Below are 15,612 nucleotides of genomic sequence, written 5' to 3'. Positions count from 1 at the left end.
CACATCAGGCAGCACTGAATACTGAATACAAGAATGAATATACAAAGAGAGGATTTCTGTTACCTTTTTTGTGTGCACACAAGAATAGGCTGTAGGGAGCATCTGTTTACATCTCACAAGGCTGGTAATTTTATCTGCAATATTCATAAGTTAAACTAATAACCCCCATCATGACAAAGTAGCAAAGGGGGCACAGTAATCAGTAAATTATCTTGGAACCAATGTAACACCCAGATGTGTTTCAGGCTTCTCTTATCCAAATTTGTCATCACCAATATTTCACTCAGAATTTTAGAATAATTTGAGCGTGCATTTGTTCCAAATGCTATGCATGATGAAAAACTAAAAATGCTTATTCCATGATAAATAAAAGTATTAAAATTAGGCCCAACAAAACAAAAAGTACTAGAAGGCCTTTGATCATTGTAATTTCTGTATTTGTAATTGATCATTAGCTTTATGTGAAAAAAAGAGTATTCTCCTTAACAGAAACAAATAAATATAGTATTTCAAGTCTGTTTCTCCTTGTATACCATACAAGTAAGAGGGAAAAAATATAAGCGTATGCAACTTTACATATAACCCAGTTCTGAATGGAAGCTGTACCATATATGATCTACATCCTATGGCACACTTCACTCTAAAAAACTGCTCTTTGCGGGATAAGCACTATCACCAAGCCAGAACATTAAAACCTAACCAATCTGTGGCAGTAAAAGATACTAAAAAACAGCATACAATTTTTTCTGCTTTACTATTATATTTTTCTTTGACAGAAGGAACAGAGAATAGCACAGCAGGCAGTACAACAACCTTTAAATCTCTCTGAAAGAAATGTCTCACAGGCTGGAAGACCAGAGCACTTGCAGCCTTTCAATCATTGCTCTTTCTGTCAAAACTGTAAAGACAACTGTCAATTAACAGAATGTGGTGGCAATTTCAAAAATTAATTGTTGCCCACTTAGATACAAATTCAGACACTCATAGATGCCACAGAAATGAATGAATATGTATCTTTGCAAGCTATAAACCAAAGAAATAAACCAGAACCTCCACAGCAGCCCTGCAAACCAAGCCTGCTTTATACAGCTAACCCTTACAAACACAGGATTTGTACAGCATGCTAATCTCGGCCAGATAAAAATTTGAAGATAATTAATAAGCTTGTTTAATTCCTATGAGAAATAAATAAATAAATAAATAACCCCTAGTGAATCACAACCATCATTTGAGTTTAGATCCTGTCCAGAAAAAAAAAAGAGTGAAAAATAAAATTGAGGTTAAGCTGCAGGACTGCTAGTGTGCAATACGTATTTGCCCCAGACTTGTTCAAAGACAAGTAAGCAAAGCCACTGCTCTTGTGTTCTTTGCTACACTCCCATTTTTATCTGTCACTGTTGCTGTCAGCGGAGCTTTTAAGGGATCTGTGCAGTACCAAGATGTTACTGATCTTCTCTGAGTATCAAAACATGCTGTGAGACCCTCCATCACAGCAGCTGCCTGAAGTGACACGGGTCCCAGAGGCAATTAGCCATCAAACACTTTTATCACCACAGGGACACAAGAAAGACTTTCAGAACAAGTTGAAGCCAGGAAGTGAACTAACACATGTGGTTAAATTAATGAGCCTACTTGATGTTCCCAGACAAGAGCAATCCAACCAAATAACTGAAAATCAATCCCCTAATAAAATGGCTTCTAAAATTTTTGAGAAAGAAGATAAAAAGGAAAAAAAATCAAAAAAAGAGAAAGCACAAAAACTCCAGCATTTTGGGGCCAATCATGAGTTGATTTAGTATTAACTGAGAATCCAAGTAAAGCAAATCAAGCAGGATAATCTAATATATTGAGTACCTGTTTCTACTACTTCAGTATGCAGAATGGCACAGCTATCACTTTTCTTTTTTCAGAAGTCTGAGATCCCAGCTCTCCAATAAGAAAGGTGTTCTGTCTCCCGGGTTATTGCTAAATAAACTAGGCTGCCCTTTTTTTTTTTTTTTTTTTAAGTACTGATACCATTTTAAAAACCCCAAAAACAACAGCACAAATTATAAGTGAAAGAAAATCTTAGAAGTGTGTCTCTCCTCCATGCTGAAAACTGCAAGTGTGAATTTTTTACTGTTTCTGGTAGCTAACTCCCTTAATATATCTGAATATTTTGGAGATGAGAAAAGTATTCTCCCTTCAACAGACTTGCAATAACCACTCACAAGACACAGCAGCTCTATGTTCAGTGCTATTCAAAACCATCACCTTGATGCATGAAAGCACAAACAAAGGATCTGGACCAAAAAATCTCCAGCTATACAATCTAGGGTTCAGAACCAATCCTTAGAAGGAACAGCCCTAGCCTTGATCCTTTTGCATAATTTTCTGATGAAAATGAAACACCACACTGTCTCTAAAGCAGAGTTCAGAAATTTTAGCTGCAGTTTAATGCTCAACTCATGGGTACATTTATGGGTAAAAAATAGAGGAGTCAGTTTTATATGCATTTCCAAAGTCGATTAAAGGACAAATGTATGTGTTTTTCTGTGCAATTAATTTTCTAAAACTGCTAAAAATTCTGATATATCAGCAATAAGGAACAAATGATCCCTATGATTAAGAGAAGATGGAATCTTCAGTGCACATTTTAAATAACCATTTAGAGTGACATGTAAAGATCTTTTCACTATTTGGGGCGAGGAGGAGGAGGAAGGGTTGTGCACTTCTGTAAAGCTTTGGACAAGAACTACTCTTGAAGATTCAATGGCAGTAGAATCCCTTACAGCAACTATTACACAGCCACAGAATCCTCTGAGTTGGAAGGGACCCATAAGGATCACCACGTCCAGCTTTTACGGGAATGCTCTATGTGGGAATGGAACCCACAATCTTGGCATTGTTAGTATCATACTCCAATCCTCTGAACTCATCTCAGGGTTGAATGTAGATTTTCAAGAATCATAATCACCAAAAATGCTAAAGGCATTGCTGCTCTCTGTTTTGGAATACCACCAATTCACATTTTTTATAAAATTATGCTGAGATCAACGGAAGAACACAATAAAGTGGTATTTCTAGGAATTACTACACTATTCATATAAGCCACTGGCCCTTGTTTAGCATTTACTATGTGCTTCAAATTTATCCTTGATCAAGAATGTGATTAATTTAACATACATTAAGATTTTCAGCCACAATACCACATATTCCACACTATTTCCAATATTGTTCTGCTTCCAATAGCATGATTTTTAAGCTGCACTTCTTTATTTTCACTAGAAGTTTACAAGTAAATAGTTATTTTATTGATTGTTTACTTTAATTATAGCACCTTGTCCTGAAAAGAGCAATTTGATTAATGCAGCTTACTCTTGTCTTCACCCAAACATTACTGGAAAAGAGGAAATATACTGCATATGTATAAATACTGTTAATATATAAATAACCTGATTAAAAAGCAATCATACCAGAGATACAGATTTAATCTCAAAAACTATCATATGATATAGGATATAGTTTATTAGAGAAATAGAAAACTGTTAGGTAATCAAAGGTAACTTAAATGTTCAGGCGCCAGTATCATATAGAACATATTAGAAGAGCTACAGGAATCTCATACAATAAATACTTGATTAAGAATTTGACTTACAATACTGACAAGGATATTCCTAAAGTCTCTTTCAGATTAATTTCCATTCTTTTAAGGTAGTAAGGACTCATTTAGCTGCCAAAAATCAAAAACTGATTCTCGTTTTGACTGGGTTCATCACAACACGGCAAATTCAGAAGCCAGATTTATTGTCAATCATCTTACAGTATCTTTCACTTCTAGAAAGAAGTCTTTATTCCTCTTCTCTGAGAACCCCCAGACAAACCCTCTTGGGGTTCAAGCACATGGAACCTTGGGGAGCTCTGGTGTGAGGGACTCATTATACCTTTCAGAAGTTAATGGCAGCATTTCTAACAAGGAATTTTATTCAGTCAAGAGAGCTCTCTGGATAGTGTCTGAAACATACCACCTCAGTCACTAACTTCTGTTACCAGATCTTGAGGCAAAGTCCCCATAATCTTGCTTTAATTCAGCCGCTAAATTTAAAAAAAACCTTTTCAATGAGGTACTGTTAAGGCACAATATTTCCTCATGTCACAGTGCTCCAAATAAACTTGACTAAAACTTGTATTCAAGGTATAAAGCTCTCCCTTTGCCTTGAATCAATGATAAGTAGCTCCATGCTCCAAATGAATGTTATACTTTCCACTCCTCCTCTTCTCTTATATCCTACCAACCTTAGCTTATGAGGAAAAACACAAAATAAGGAAACAGTTATAAATGCTCTTATGACGTCATGCCCCAAGAGTCTGAAGGACAAAACGTCACCATTAAGATAGCAAAACGTATAAATATACACTCCGAATTCCAAACTATTTTAAGGAGATTTAATACTTACAAAAGCAGTAGGACAGTCATTTTGTGCATATTTATTACTCTAATAGATATTAGGAGACTAATATGACTAATTAGGAGAACTTCAGTATATTATGTAATCAAAAGATACCATCATTTTGACTCCTTAATCACCCTTAACTTGATTGTGACACAGCATGGTTGATACAATAATATAACAAAAGAGTATTAACTTTTTCAGTGTGTCAAAGATTATTATAATCATGTCAAACAAAATTTAACTAAACAAATTTAGTACCTAATGGATATTCTGAGGTTACGCCAAGAGGAAAAAAAAAGTAGCAGTTATCCTGAAGATTGTTACTATTTTCTCATTTATTACTTCTCCACATAAAATACCTATTTCTTTACCTTGTTCTCAAGTATATTTTTTATCTTCACCTTGACAAGCCTCCTGCTTGCCAAGAACAGAAGAAAATTCCATATATATTTAGATAGGAGGTAAGATCAAACATAATTAATTTCATACTGTAAAGACAATGTGTTACCAGCCTCCCCAAAACAAATTTTAAAAATACTTTATTAGAGAAAAAAGCATTTTTTTAGAAACTTCAGAAAGGCCCAGGAGTAGTAAAGACTATGTGACAATTAAAAACTATTATTAGTTTTAATTATGAAAATTAAAACTATCACTATAAAAATTATTTATTCCTGTCATCTTATTTTCCAGTATACCTTGTTGAGAAATTAGCTTCAAAGGCTGGTTTATAGGCTAGTATCTATACACACTGGCAGTCCAGCAGTCAAGAATAATCAAGAGAATAACTTCCATCTTCATCTTAGACTGGTATGCTTACAAGCAGTGTTGATTAGTGTTAATTTTTTATTTAGTAACTTTTCACATAAAAACAAGTTCGCCTATTTCTCTTTGTGCCTACATCCACAGATATTTAAGAGCAAGAAAAAACAACTATTATAGAAAACTGCCTATCTACATGCCCATTTTCCAAATTAAAATGAATTTCATTTTACTATATCTTCCCCTGGAAACAAAATTAAAGGACACCATTTTGCCAAAACAAAGAAATCAATATTGGCCTAGCAACCTGTGAAATCTGGCAAACTAAATAGCTGCCAACCAGATGGCTAACATTATTATTCCATGTTTAGCCTAAAAATTCTCCGGAGAAAGCAATTAACTCTTCTATTTTGCTGGTCTATATTTGTTTCTTCTATTTACTCTGATAATTGGTAATTTAACAGAGTTGCCTTCTGAATTACATTATCAAGTCTCACAGGAAAAAGAGCTTAGTTTTCATGTTTAAGCCACAGCGGCCTCTAGAAGGGCTAATTTTGTGGACAGTATATACATCAAACTCTTGCAGAGGTTTCATCTGAGTATCATTGCAAATTATACTTCCAGTTGCATTCTGTTGCTCTGCAGGTCTAGAAAAGACTTGATGCCCTGAGGAAGCAAGCTTTGCTGGGACTCATGTAAGATCTCCCTTTCCCAGATACTCTGAAAACATTACATCTCCCTCTCCCTGCAAAAGGACTGTATGACCAGATAAAGCATTCCTCTACCAGAGAGTGGCTGGGCACTGAATAGGATCCCAGGGAAGGGGTCACAGCACCTGCCTGAAGAGTTCAAAAGCATTTTGACAATGCTCTCAGCACATGTTGTGACTCTTGGGGTGCCCTGTGCAGGGCCAGGAGCTGGATTCAATGATCTTTGTGGGTCCCTTCCAACTCAGCGTGTTCTGTGATTTTCATTAATCAGGCTTCATGACCCCAAAAACATAATTTATTTGCCTCACACAAAAATTAATTTTAAAGCTTTCTGGTTCCAATAGCTCATCCTGTAGCAGCAGATCTTCCCTATAACCTAACCTATTTCAAGAGGCTTGAAAACAAAGAATAAAACCCTCTTAAATGGGAAAAGCAGAAATAATATCTCAGCACATCCATCTAACTCTTATCTTCTGCCCACAGGACAGTGAAAGCAGGAGCAATATCACTGAATTTTACATATGTTATTTGTTACCTTTCCATAATGAATCTTAACAGGGCAAGCAGGCAATCAACTATACTTTTAAACACAAAATATCTAAGTACCAACCCATATAATGGATTTTTAGGAACAAATTAAATAAAAAATCTGATCACAGTCCACTGTAAGCCACTCCTGCAAGGAGCACACCAAGGAAATTACTAGTACTCCAACAGCACTAGTACATTTTTAAAGTTAAATTTAAGAGGAGAAAACAGGCAATAAAGTAAGGTACCTTTACATCTCTGGCAGAAGACTCTGCAATTCGGCAAATTACCAAAACATATAATGCCCTAGTTTAAAAGAATTTCAATGGCAGCAGGAGCCAGAACAAAATCCAGCAAGACCTACGTAAACCTATCCACACCAGTACACAGGGAATCAGATGGATGCACAAAATCAAAATTTGTTTCAAGGCTATTAGGCAAATCCCAGATTTGACCAGTGCACACTAACGTTAAGCAGATCTCAATATGAAAAAAAAACCCAGACTTGAAAGAAACAGGGGGCTGTAAGCTCACCCCTTAATTCCTTGTTTGCTCTTCCATATGTGGATTGCTTTCCTCTTATCAGTGATCATCTACCACAGAGGTAACAACAATACACGTCAAGATACAGCAGAAGCTAAAATTTACAATCTGAAAATGTGTGGCATGGTGAACAGAAGCACAAACAAGCACACACCTTCACAGTTTTCTAGAAATGGAGGGAGGGAAGGGGGTGTGAAGCACATCTTCTTTCAATATATTTCCTCAGTAATGTTTATGTATTTTGTCTTGCAATCTAAATAGTACAACTTACAAGACTATTTGGTAACACACAGGTCACTGGAATGGAGAAACCTCTCGTAGTGTTTGAGGAATAAAGTTTTTGGGGGGATATCGCTACTGAAAATTAATGTTCAAATGTCCTTGGATTTAGTTTGTTGGACAGGGCCCTTTCATTCAGTCCAGCTAATTTTCAGCTCACTTCTGTGACAACAATAGAAATAAAGATGACACACGGGAAATTGCAGCTAAAACAACTATGCAAAGAATAAAGACAACTCTGGAAAGAAACACTAGGTCTGATCAAGCCTTCAAACTACAGAAGGCAGAACTGTTTCTGGTATGTGACAACATAAAAATATTTTTACAGCACTTTGCAGGAAGTCCAATTATTGCTAACACCACTTTAGCTTCACTAACAGTTACAGTAACATCACACATCAATTGTGTATGGGTCTCTGATAACAGCAGTCTAAACATCACAAAAGTTAGATTTTGCAGGCTACAAGAAAAGGAATGAAATGCTGGTTGTGTTTACATCAATGGCAAAATTTTTGTTACTCTCAATTAAGCCTAAATTTCACATTAAGCTTTCGTGACAGTGAGAAGCCCATCCACGTAAGAGCTTACCAAGTAACTACATTAGAATAATTAAGCCTTTTAGCAATAATGATGAATTCTTGTTAGATTAAATCTATTGTTTGTACCCATTTTCCTATACCAAATCTGCCAGCTAATGCATAACTCCCTATCTACTGGGTTACCTGACAGTTATCTGGGTTATCTGACAATACAGTTTTCACTGCCCAATTCTGGCAAATGAGCAATTTTTTTACCAAATATAAATTCTACTTTTTCACATAAAACTTTTACATGTAGTTACCACCGTCTCCCATAGCTTAAAACCAATATTACAGATTTTATACTGTCATTTCAGACATCTGAAAGGTTTTCTTCAACTTCTTCTCTACAGAGTAACACTTCAGAAAAAAAATTATCTGGGGGTGCTGGCTGGCAGCAGCTCAGGGTGAGCCAGCAGTGTGTGCCCGGGCAGCCAGGAGGGCAAACCCCATCCCGGGGTGCAGCAGACACAGCATCACCAGCTGTGATTGGGATCATCCTGCTGGATTCAGCCCTGGTATGGCCTCACCCAGTCCTGTGTGCGGTGCTGGGCCCCCCACTCTGAGAAGGGTGGGAAGAAGGTCCTGGAACGGTCCAGAGGAGGACAGCAGAGCTGGTGGAAGGGCTGGAAGGCACATCCTGTGAGGAGCAGCTGAGGGCTCTGGGTTTGTCTGGTTTGGAGTGAAAGAAGCTCAGGGGTGACCTCATTGCTCTGTACAGCTCCCTGAGAAGAGGATCTGGAGAGGGAGTGCTGGTCTTTTCCCAGGATTTCTGGGAATCCAGTAACAGAATATGTGCAAATGGCTCAAGCTTTATCATGGGATGGTCAGACTGGAGACTGGGAAATCTTTCTTTACCAGGAGAGTGGCCAAACACTGCAAGATGTCTCCTACAGATGTGGTTTTTGCTCCATATCTGTCATGTGCCTTAAAAAGAGGCACTTGGACAATGCATTTAATACCAAAGTTAACATTCATTCAGCTGTGAATTGGTCAGGCAGTTTGACTCGATGAATTTTGTCCCATCAAAATAGTCCATTCTGTTCTATTCTGGTCTGAACATAAACCAAACCAATCACCCAAATTTCCCTCATCACAGAACCTCCTCTTATATCAACAGCAGTATTTGTATACTGCTTGAGTGGAATACAGAGAAACATATTTCCTTAAAATTCAGTTCCTCTGGGAAAAAAAAATAGGTAAAGATTAATTCAAAGTTTCACCACGGAATAAACAGCATTTTGTGTAACTTACATATTATGAGCTATCAGTGATGGGGATGTTGCATATATACCAATCCTTGTCACTTTCTTTTTCAGAAATTTAAGTTCCACAATTAAGAGATATATTACAAAGTCATTCCCTCATGTCCAAGCAGGAACAGAAGCACATATATTAAACCCTACAGAGCAAGTTAGAACATTAATCCTCTCATCAGAGGAGTCACTAATGACCTATAATATAGTAGAAAATGCGTATTCCTTTTAGTGTATCAAGGAACAGCATCTACTTCCACCTGTATGTACTAAAATTACAAGGAGAAAAGGGGAAGACATAAAAAAAAGTTACTGCCAGAAAATAATCCTCCTCCAGCTAAGCTGTGAGGGTTGGGAGGGAAAGCAACAGGGACACAACCTATTTATATGCAGAGAAGAATGACTACTCGCCTTTCTTCCTTCAATTAAATAATGAATGAACACTAAGGGGCTTTATATTTCCAATAATGCTTTTATAATAGTCATGTAACTGCTAAATTCAAGTTTCCCCTGGCTTATACAGGTATACGAAAAGACATATGTTCCAAACTCTTTATCCCAAGTATTTGAACACAAGGTAAAATACTGACTGTGTTATTGATACCCAGAGCTACTCATACAGCTGTGTTCTAATTCTTATACTAAGAATTTTTAAAAGAACCTCCAAGATTTGTTAGTAATGAAACACATACTTTTCATTGAAGTCCCGCAGTCCTACAGAGTTAAAGCATTTCTGCATAAGCATAAAGAAACAGAGGAACAAACAGAAAACAATTTCTTCAAAGTCACTCAGGAAACACATGACAAAAAGAGATGAAACACACAAATCTCATATACTTTAGCCTATTAGGAAACACTGTTTTTCAAGGCCTTCCTCAAAGATAATCTATTATTTACCTTAAGCTCCTCAAGCCTGACATGGCAATTTCTGCAAAGATGGTCAATATTACACCAAAAAGAAAATGATCTACAAGAATACCAAAAAAGTATTTTCTTTTCTGTTTATATTACACATACTTACCTTTACATGAACTCTAATGACAGCTTAATAAGTGTAAGTAAAAAATCTGTGAAAAGTATTCACAGAGTCCACAGCAAAAGCAGGCCTGCAAATGAAAGAATGCACTTCTCTGGCATAAAAGAGTCTCGTACTTTTCCCCCTCCTTCCTCTCTTACTACTCACACACAGAAACAGCCACAAAATAAAATCTTCAGAATAAAGATGTATTTATGGCAATAAGTACACCTGACAGAAAAAGAAAAATCCATTCTTCAGAAGAATAAAAATAATTTCATGACATTTACACGTTTTTGCTGTACATTAACTTAACAAACTCCTACAGATACTTGTCCCTGGAGTCCATTGAGAAGGTTTCATGCTATTCACAGGCATTAAATCAGACCATTCATTCTTTGCAAACAAGAAGAGATAAGTTTCCTCAGAAACATCTAGAGCAAAGACTTTTGGTCATTTACTCAGTCAAACTCATACCGCAGCAACAACTAGCTATGTGAGCATTTAGACTAAAGACAGGGAACTGACATTCAGATCGATGAGACAATGATTTGTGAAATTTTCAGTCAATTATTCCTGCATATTTTATGAGCATTTACTTTATAATGTGCTACAGAGGATCTTCTGACTTGTCAATAATGCCTGTCACATTCGTTCACAAAAACCTCACAATTTTGCCCCGGCATGAAATTAAAGCTGTATTTTTCTCTTATCTTACTGGAAGAGAGCTTCTTATGAATGTGGTCAGCTGATGATAAATGAGAACTTCCAACGCACATCATAGAAAAAAAAAAAAATACTAGCTAGAGGTATGTCTCTTGGCCTCTTCTACTTGGACACTCATTTATGTCAATTTAGTCGATACCTTATTGAAGTTGTATCTGGAATACTTCAATACTGTCACACAGTAAATCAAGATTTACAAAAAAACCATGCCCAATGAATCTAGTAATAGGGAGGAAGGACAGCACTACAATTTGGCTTCAGGAGTCAGAAGTCTAAGAATCCAATTCTCACAGGTCTGACACAGGACACTAAAGAAATTAAAGTTAGTTAAGTAAGGCTCAATCTGCTTCACCTCTGCAGAAGCTTGATTAGTTCTGCTCTGATTTTAAAGAATAGTACATTTACTTATATACTTGATTACTTTTAAAAAAGTAACATAAAAAATCCCAAACTAAAACCAAATATCTGGTAACATCAGATTTACTCCATTTATAATTTTTTAAAAATGTATTACTCTCAAAGATTTACAAAGTTCTTTTTGCTGCAGTAGCCTTGTGGGCTTTACTTTGCGAGATTACCATAAACGATGCTGCACAGATTACACTTGAGCAAGTAATTTGTCTTTAGACTGTGTCCAGTAATACTTGTACAACTCATCACTAGTAAAATCATGAAACTATAGCTTCACAGTATTGCTTAGAAATACAATTTCTATTGGAAGTTAAAAATGCATGGAGAAGTACCATGTCACAACCCTGCAACCATATGCAAGGCTGACAGTTAAAAAACTAACAGAAACCTCTCCCAAACAGCACCTGACACGAGTCTGCCCTTTATTATTACACAGAGTAAGAGCCTTCTGGAACAAATTTTAAAGACACTGTAGTCAAAACTTCCGAAATTCAGAAGAGTAAATTGTGATTGTTAATATAAAGAATCTAGATTTCTCTTTATTAATTTATTATTTATGTTTACTGAGTTATTATTAACAAAATAATAAAGAATATTTTGCACCCCCATAATATTTAACATACTGTACAATCCTGTAACTTAGAAAGTAGACTAACTGCATGATCCTAAAGTGTTCTTGTGAGCTGGTGGTACGTGCCACCAAGTCTAAAACACAAAGAATTTTTTAATTCCCAAAGCTGCATGAAAGGAGTTACAGATTTTTAATGAGTATTACCAACGTCTTCATTTTGATAGCATTAACAATGACAGCAATTTATTATAGCATTAACTGAAAAACATTGCCTGGGAATACCCTTCTTGGTGAAAGTTAAATCGTTCAAGATTTGATTTTTGAGAGCTGTTTTATCACTTATACATGTCGCAAGACCTTTACAATCTGGCATACTTTTGCGCATTGTTTAGGTCAGGTTGGCACAAAATACGCTGTATTCACTAAAAATAATTTTTTAAAAATCATCTGATAAAGACTGAAGATTTTTATTTGGGAACAATCTCCTACAGTATCTTCCTGTAAATGCCAAAAATTATTCCATGTATACCAAAGGATTCTAATGAAACAGGAAATTTCTGAGTTCCTGCTTCAAGAAAAACTTGTTTCACCTATCTCTGCCACCCTTCTTAAGATCCTCCACCCAAATGTCTTTTGAAGGACATCTTTGCCAAAAGCTGCACCTTCACAACTGTAGGGCAATATACTGAAACATACATCTTAGGAAAAAAGAAATTATAGTTTAAAAGTACACTGAGCACCCAAGGCTGTTCCACTGACGGAACACCTATGTCCAGTGCCTTCAAAGGGGTATCCTTTGTTGCTGTAACTCCTCATAACATCACCCCAACTCCACCAGGGTCCCTTATGTCACTTTCACCCACGCTATTCTGTGGTAAATTTCATGTGCACTGGTCATAGGTGCATGTGCTGACCAGATGGAATCACAGAATCATACAACGTTAAGGAGGTGGAACAGACCTTACAGATCATCTAGCTCCAACCACCCTCCCTGCCACAGGCAGGGACACTGCCCACTAGATCACCTTGCTCAAGGATTTGTGCAGCCTGGTCTAGAGCACTGCCAGTGAAGGGGCACCCAGAATCTCCTGGGGCAGCCTGTTCCAGAGTCTCACCACCCTCACAGGAAAGAATTTTTTCCTAATATACAACCTGAGGTTTCGCTCTTTGAGTTTGAACCCTTTGCCCCTTGTCTTATCACTACAGTTCCTAACTAAGACTCCCTCTCCAGCTTCCCTATAGGCCCCCTACAGATACTGGAAGGCGGCTACGAGTTCTCTACACAACTTTCTCTTCTTCAAGTTGAACAGTCCCAAATTTCTTTGCTTGTCTTTGTAAAGGAGGTTATACAGTCCTGGAGGACTCCTGCCCAACAACATGGGGAATACCAGTCTTTCTCTTTGACCCTTCCTTCAAATTTTAGAATATATATAGGAATAGAACCACCATAAAACCTTTATCCTGCTTCCAAACTTGGTTAAAATTACCATGTTCAAACCTTAGTAGCCAGAGACATGGAGAGGCAGAATCACACGCATCTCACTTCCTGAGAATACAAAGATAAAAAGCACAGAAGGTATTATTAAAACTGGATCAATGCTTGTAAGCAAGAAGACAACCTCGGGGATCCGTTTCCGACTCGGGTTTTCCCAGCGCCACGTTCCCGGGAGCCAAGTCCCGGCGGCGGGGCCCAGCCGCGGAGCGCCCCCGCTGCCCAGGCGGCGGCAGCAGTGAGCACCCTGCCGGCAAGGCCAAAACCCAACAGGTTTCCATGGATTTGGCTGCGCCTCGTCTCCACCCCTGCTTCAAACACCGTACGGAGATCAATTCTTACGACACTTTTCAATCTTGAGCTAACAAGGGGAGATGAGCATAAACCCAAATAATGGAGGAAGTAATTCATGTAACTCAGAACGTAAACTGAATTAAATTTATTTGGCGCAGACAAGAAAGCCTTCTTTTCACAAAAGAGACGAAGGACAGCTTCAGATCCTTTAATTACATATCAGAAAAAAATCCCAAATTCTGACGGTTCTACTAGCTTTCAAAAGCCCTTCACTAGACTGTTATATTATAGTAGGTTTACCTAAAGGATTCTTCACTCCCAGAGAGAGAGCATTATGCCATTTTAGTTATTTTAGTTATCCTCCCACATGAAAAATGGCCATTTGGAAAATTTCTGAGAGGAGTGGAAATTTAACTACCTACATTTGTGAACCAAACCCAAAACTTAAAATGTCAAATTCTCCCAGCACTTACGGGACATCCGTCTTCCCTAATCTTTAGTTTAAATAAAAGACCAGCTACATTTTCTGACAGTATTCCTTAAAAGCCTGCTCTACTGGAGTTCCTCCACCACAGCAGATGTCTGTGTCAGATTGCACAGAACAAAAGTTGGCTAAGTCTGCTGAATCAGAAACAAATCCCCCTCCCTCTATCAACCATTTAGGAAGGTATCCGTGTATTATTGTTGCACCGGTCTTGCACATTTACCACAAAATGACCTTGTGTCGCTGTTTCCTCCCTAGAAGGAGGGGGAATAGCAAGACGCAGACAGCACAGATGTTGAAGTCTCTCTTTGCAGATGTTTTCAGTACCAGATAATACCTACACGGGGAATACAAGAAGGCTGGACATGGACTTTTTACAGGGGCCTGTAGTGATAGGACAAAGGGGAATGGCCTTCGACAGAGTACGCTGAGGCTAAATGTTAGGAAGAAACTTTTCACCCAGAGAGTGGTGAGGCACCGGTACAGGCTGCCCAGAGAAACCGGAGATGCCTTATCCCTGGAAGTGCTCAGGGCCAGGCCGGACGGGGCACGCCGGCACGGGCACCACAGAACGAGGCACGCAGCAGCTCGGCCAGCAGCGCTCAGGACGTAGCGCAGGCCCGGCCCCACCGCCACGGCCACCTTCCTCTGCCGACCTCAAAGCCTCAGGGAGGGCCGGCCCGACGCCTCGCTGCCCATGTCACCCCTTCCCCGGCGGGCTCGTCTCCGCCAGCTCCAGCGGAGGGCGGAAGGGGAGGGCGCGGAGGCCGGCGGATCATCCGCACTAGCGCATCCCCTTCCCGCCACGACAGCCCCCGGCCCGTGACCACCGCGGCGCGGCCAGCGGGGGCAGGACGGGCGAGAAGCCGCCGCTCCCTTCAGCGGCTGGGCAGGTCCCGCCGGAGCTCCCCGCGCCCGCTCCGTCCCGCCCCTCCCCGGCCGCCGCTTACCGCGCCCGCCGCGCCGCACCATTGACTTTTCGCGCGCGCTGCCCGCCGCCCAGGGCCGCGCCTGCGCGGGGGGGGCGGGGCCGCCTGTCCTCTGGTGACCCGGGACCGCGGGCGGAGCGCGTCGGGCTAAGGCCGGGGTTTGGGAGGAGGCTCTTCGTGCAGAGGGTGGCTGGCGCTGCAACAGGGTTCCCAGTATTAAGCCTGGCTAAGTTCAAGAAGAGTTTGGACAAGACCCTCAGGCGCATGCTGTGGCTCTTGTGGATGTCCTGCGCAGGGCCAGGATTTGGACTTCCATGGTCCTTGTGGATCCTTCCAACTCAGGATTCTCCGTGGTTCTTTGATTCTGAATGTGTTTCAGCCTGCCCGAGCCACACACGCTTGGCGTCCCGACTCAAGCATGGGACATCATGAGGCAGAGCTGTGGCAGAAGCCCTGTCGATCTTGGGGGCCAGTGCACTCCCAGTGGGCCCCTGGCAAAACTGAGGTGCCTTGGTGGCCTGCGCACTGAAAACTCACTGGGCATGCTGAAAAACACTGAAAACTAGTGACATGGGCAAAGCCAGTCTGACCTTGCATGTGCGGC

General features: G+C 39.6%; 1 protein-coding gene across 2 annotated transcripts in view; it reads right to left on the bottom strand.

The window, feature by feature from the left end:
- Positions 1-15,100, bottom strand: part of FANCC (FA complementation group C) — a 76,374-nt gene extending 61,274 nt beyond the window's left edge. The window contains exons 1-2 of one of the 2 annotated variants that reach the window (XM_059874072.1): positions 15,030-15,077; positions 13,297-13,355 (exon numbers count right to left, since the gene is read on the bottom strand). In XM_059874072.1, coding sequence (XP_059730055.1) covers positions 13,297-13,299 — 3 coding nt within the window. In that variant the 5' untranslated portion in view covers positions 13,300-13,355; positions 15,030-15,077. Of the gene's footprint in view, positions 1-13,296; positions 13,356-15,029 lie in introns of both variants that reach the window. The other variant, XM_059874073.1, reaches the window with a different exon arrangement.
- Between the last annotated feature and the right edge of the window lie 512 nt (positions 15,101-15,612).

The sequence above is a fragment of the Haemorhous mexicanus genome, chromosome Z (assembly GCF_027477595.1).
Source record: "Haemorhous mexicanus isolate bHaeMex1 chromosome Z, bHaeMex1.pri, whole genome shotgun sequence".
Classification (NCBI taxonomy): Eukaryota; Metazoa; Chordata; class Aves; order Passeriformes; family Fringillidae; genus Haemorhous; species Haemorhous mexicanus.
The sequence above is the reverse complement of the archived record's forward strand: the minus strand, read 5'-3'. Positions and strand labels throughout refer to the sequence as shown.